General features: G+C 32.6%; 2 protein-coding genes across 2 annotated transcripts in view; both read right to left on the bottom strand.

The window, feature by feature from the left end:
• Positions 1-1,908: 1,908 nt before the first annotated feature.
• Positions 1,909-4,201, bottom strand: HELRODRAFT_170926 (hypothetical protein; the record flags this gene model as incomplete). The annotated part of the gene is made up of 6 exons (XM_009016739.1): positions 1,909-2,008; positions 2,265-2,400; positions 2,587-2,706; positions 2,933-3,184; positions 3,368-3,480; positions 4,137-4,201. 6 exons carry the CDS (start codon positions 4,199-4,201, stop codon positions 1,909-1,911), a joined length of 786 nt encoding a protein of 261 aa, XP_009014987.1.
• Positions 4,202-4,659: 458 nt separating this feature from the next.
• HELRODRAFT_170925 (hypothetical protein) overlaps positions 4,660-5,453 on the bottom strand; it is a gene marked incomplete at both ends in the record, with an annotated part of 928 nt that continues 134 nt past the window's right edge. Inside the window, 2 exons of the mRNA XM_009016738.1 lie at positions 4,660-4,733; positions 5,189-5,362. Of these exons, the coding sequence (XP_009014986.1) occupies positions 4,660-4,733; positions 5,189-5,362 (248 nt within the window). The remainder of the gene's footprint in view (positions 4,734-5,188; positions 5,363-5,453) is intronic.

The following is a 5,453-nucleotide window of genomic DNA, read 5'->3' as shown; positions in this document are numbered from 1 at the left end:
TATTTTTATATATTTTTTTTTTTTTTTTTTTATATATATATATATATATATATATATATATATATATATATATATATATATATATATATATATATATATATATATATATATAATAAACAAATATATATATATAATAAACAAATATTCAAATATTTAACATTAAAATTTGAAAAAAAAACAATGTAACCCACGCAATATTAAGAATATTTTCACAAAAATATCAAATATAGTCTTGAAAATGTTTTTTCAAAATTTCTGCTATTTTGCATTTGCAACAAATAAAAAGTATGAAGATTTGAAAAAAAGATATTTCGATGATTTTTCAGCATGTAGGTAGTTCATGAATTAGTGTAAGTTAGTAGCTAATATATTATTTATAGACTATACGTTAGTATAGGTAGGCAGTTACAACATGTTGGTATAAATACGCAACTTATACGTTGGTATTTTCTGTATTTTATATGTTTGTATTAAGCATTGTTTCAGTTTAGGAGTCATTCAGTTGTTAGAAAACAGTAGAGGTACTAGACAGGATTTTTGCAGTTTTTACTTAGGTTTTGAATTTATTTCTTAATTATTTCTTCGTTTTGTGAGATTTAGTGTGCGCGTGTGTGCGTGTGTGTGTTTATTGTGTGTTTGTGTGTGTAAAATGTTGAGTAAATATGCCATCAACTGCAAATCGCTTTATGAAGCAGTGAGAATGTTTTGCAGGATCACTGAATGTTTTGTATGCAGACAACGAGTGTTAGTCGTATTATAGATGAATTGCAATATAAACAATGTTTAACGTCAAGTTATGAAACAAGTTAACACGTCAAAAAGCTTTATGACAATTTGCAACAACAAGCATACTAACGCGTGCACACGAGTGCTATAGAAACAACATCTTCGAATGTTTAGTTTAAACGTTGAAATTAATAACGTTATAAAAATCTTTTTTAAACGAACTCGTTTAGACTCTTATGAATAACTCTTATTTAACTATTAATACATTAATTATTTAATTAGATGATCAATTATTAAATTAATTAATTAATTAGGCAATAATAGAGTGAAAATATATGCTACAAAAGATGACAATGAAGAAGACACCATGGATTCAGTTGGGAGTGATGTTTAAATTTTCTTAATTGCATCGTCATTTCATCACGTGGAAACTTCTTATCATATGCTTCAGTTGGAAAAAAAAGTTCCATATATTCATCTAAAAATATTCTTCAAATATTTTTGAAATACATAATCAAAGAATTGTATAAAAATTCACAATCTTTTTCAACAATCACGTAGCATATTTTTTGCAATTTAAATAACTAAAACTATCAAAAAAAGATATATAAATTAAAAAAAATAAAAATGAACAATGTAGTTATAAAAAAAATTCACAAATGATTGAAAAAAAACAAAATAATATTAAAAATGAATTAGTTGATGAAAGGCTTTAGCATCAACAACGACCACCACGCGACTGATAAATTGGTAACAAAAGAAAAATTGAAATTTTAAAATTGAAGTAAAAATAACTTCAAAGCAACACTATATCCACAATAAACACGAACAAACAAAAATCACAACAACAACACCGATGACAACAACAACAACATGATTATCGATAAATTTTTTGATGACTTTTAAATGCACGCTTCAATCGTTTCGAAAGCAAGCACCATGTCCTAAGATAGCATGCCATCCTACACAAAAACATTTTTAGCTACTTTACATCGTCCAGAAATTCAAAATAATAATTAACTTTAGCAATTGACCCAAAAAGCATTCATTGATTTTATTTAACTGACTAAACTGAATAACTCATTGACTTTATCAGACCCTTCAAAAACATTCAATGGTTTCAGGAGATCAGGCAAAAACTATGACAGACTTCTACAGACCACACAAAACTGGTAGTTGACTTCAGCAGACCACACAGAAACAATCGTTGACTTCTTCGACTGGAGGCAGCATGGGCAGTTGGTCAGTCGATGGTTCAGTGTAATCGCCATCCATGTACACTCTGAAATAATGATATATATATATATATATATATATATATATATATATATATATACATATATATATATATATATATATATGTATGTATATTCATTCATTACTTTCAAAACATTACGTAAAACATTATCGTAGTCATCGTATATTTATTAATTTATTAGCGTGAAAATGCTTTTTGAGCTGTTCAAATTTCAACAGCCAGCCGGCCAGCTACCAAACAAACAACCGCCACTCATCTGCCGTAGTGATGAGCAGCAGACCTGATCAGTTGGACCATGCGGATGTTGGCCTCGATGTTCTGGTGGGGGCACAGTGATGTAGTCTCCCCACAATCTTGCTGGTTCCATGCCAGTTTCAAAGGGTGGTGTACCGTTTCTATGGTCACCACTTTCCTATCTATCATTCAATTAATTAATTTTTAATTATTTTTTTAAAAGTTTTTATTAAAAATACAACAATCAAAAAAATTAAATTTTTAAAATATGTAAACGAAATAGAAAATTTTTGAATTTTTGTAAAAAAAAAATGGAAACACTGGAGAGCCATCAAAGTAATTCTGAGAACATCCTTCCAAATACTGACCAACGCACTGCAGCCAGGCACGTGATCTCATCCAGACAGAAGAAAACTTCTCATACTGCGGGGCTCCAGTGCACATGCCGATCTTCACTGCACTCGGCATGAATGTCTTGTACGATAAACCTGAAGCGTTTTTTTTATTTTGTTGCCATCTTGAAATGTTTCGAATAAATTGGAATTACGTTACTGATACAGACTGTTTTATTCAGCAGAGCAAGTAGTGGCAACATATTTGTGCAACGATGAAAACAATAGGATCTCAGAAATCATTAACTACATCACATTTTAGTAATAAATATTTAGATGGATTACAATGACAACGAAGCATGCATCCAACAAACCAACCAACCAGAAGGGGTTTTATAGAAGACCCGGGTTTTCCTGAGGGACTGCCGCTTGGTCTCGCCATTACTTTCCTGCTGAAGAACGATATTTGGCGGTGTCGACTCGAGAGATGGCACGAGCGTGAAGTTGGATTGAAGGGTCGTCGTCGAACCACTGAGTGGCGTCTGCGAGAGCGTCGTGTAGCTGATGCGAAGAAATCTCACTTTGCAGCGTCGGTGGGCGTTGTGCAGGAAGTTGCGGCCAGTTCTCACGTTTTCTGATTGGTCAAGATTTGTTTTCTTGTTATATACTTTTGTATTAATAAATTAAAATTTAAATTTTTTTAAAGGCTTAGTAACATTATTAAATTAGCTGACACAAGCACACATATCTATGATTGTGATGTGATCAGACACACGCCACTTATAAATTACACGAACGTGCCTAATTTTTAGAACACCTGGTGATTGTTTCAGAATTGTTTCCAATGTTTGGATGTTGACAATCCTAATATTCCTGGCTTCCTTCATCCAATCGGATGCCTTCATCATAGCGTCGTTCAGGTGTTTGTACCTGGCGGTCACATTTTTAAACATTGCAGAAAGTGGAGTCTTAATATCTATCACACACACACACACACAAAACATGTAGTTTTATTTTTGTTGGGTTGATTAAAATTGACATGATTTCTGAATTATTTCTGAATTTCTGATTTGAATTGATTTATTTTAAACAAACGCCAACATACGAATTGATGAAAATTTGAGATGTAATACAATTGAGAATTATTTTTTTGGTAAAATATAGATTATCTTAACAATAAAATAAGTAGATACTCATTTTCAACGTATATTAATGAAAGGCTTCTGTAACTGAAATGATTGGATATCTGCCTAATAAGATGAATTCTCGGTCAACGAACTCCGTACGTACTTTACCGCGAATTTTGACCTCTTGCCTTTTCTAATCAAATCTCAAAATAGCTTAAGTAGTTCCCAAAAAATAAGAAAAAAAAATTAATTAAAGATCGAACAAAAACTAGGTCAGTTATATTCAATCTAACCAATGATTGATTAATATATACACACACGCACACTCAGAGACACAAACACACATACATAGACGCCTATAATTTGTGTTTTGTGTTTATAACTGTTTTAAAATGATTTAATTTCATGTAAAAAAATACGTATGAAGACCACTATTACATAAACAAATTTTCGCCAGACCAGAGATTGGCAGCTTCAAAGTTCAATTTCACGCTTATCATGATCGTAATCATCTTTGTCGCCATCGTCATCAGACCATCATTCTCATTATCACAATACATAAGGTGGTCATCATATGCTGATGATACTGGTACCTCAAATTCAAGCTCTGATAATACAAGCAGCATGCATTTAATGATGATGACGACAACCACGATTGTAGTGACCGATGATGATGATGAATGATGATGAGGATGATGATGAGGAGAAGGGGAGGATGATGATGAGGATGGTGATGACGTGCTGATACTTTTATAGCCAACGATGATGATGATGATTATGTCGCTGATGAGATTGTGGATGATGGTGATGCTCGTATTAACGATTAATAAAAATAACAAGAGAATAAAATTAAAAATGATTTAATTATTTTTGTTATTGTTGTTGTTGTTGTAATTATTGTAGTTGTTGTTATTGTTGTCATTGTTTTTGTTATTGTTATTGTTATTGATGTTGTTGGGAAATAGAATAATGAAGGATGATGTTACTTTGGGTGGGGCGCACACACACAGTTGCAGTAGGAGGTGTTGACGTAATCGGGTAGGAAGTCCTGGGCACCTGTCAATCAATCGACATTGTTGTCATTATTTTTAGTATTTTTGTCGTTATTGTTTTTGGTTTTCGTTGTTCATGTTTTGTATGTTGTTGTTTTGTATATCTTTGTTGTTGTTATGAATGAATGTTAGCATTGTTGCCGCTATTGTTGTCCGTGTAGTTTTTCATCATCAACATTATCAACTGCATTATATTTACTAGTGCGTTTCATTCAAACTTCGCATTTATATAGCGCACTGTGCGTTACGTTAAAGGCGCTTAGAATCATTTTTCACAGGCCAAAGCGTGTACAAACGCATACAAAAATGCACATTACAAACGTGTGTGTGAAAAAACGTGGATCATATAGCTTTCGAACCAGGTCGCAGTAACGTGAGACGAGAACATTACAACTGAGCCATATAAACATTATATTAGACACGATTATTATTACCCCTTACCACTACTACCATACCAACCAATCAGTTCAACGTGTGATGCTCCATACACAAAATAGATCCTGGTAATGTAGATCACGTGATGATTTTTGATTGGCTCGACGGGTTGAGAAGTCACGTCGGGGTCAACTTCCGGTGCCGTCCAGGTGCGTGCCGGAAGTCTTAGTGGGAGCGATTCGATGGTCAGTATTCGACCTTGTTTTGTTTCGGTTGTTGTTTAATTAAACACTTATTTTAATTTTTGATATTATTGCTATCACTCACATAGTTTGCAATTTGGTTGTTA

The sequence above is a fragment of the Helobdella robusta genome (genome assembly GCF_000326865.2).
Source record: "Helobdella robusta unplaced genomic scaffold HELROscaffold_19, whole genome shotgun sequence".
NCBI lineage: Eukaryota > Metazoa > Annelida > Clitellata > Rhynchobdellida > Glossiphoniidae > Helobdella > Helobdella robusta.
The sequence above is the reverse complement of the archived record's forward strand: the minus strand, read 5'-3'. Positions and strand labels throughout refer to the sequence as shown.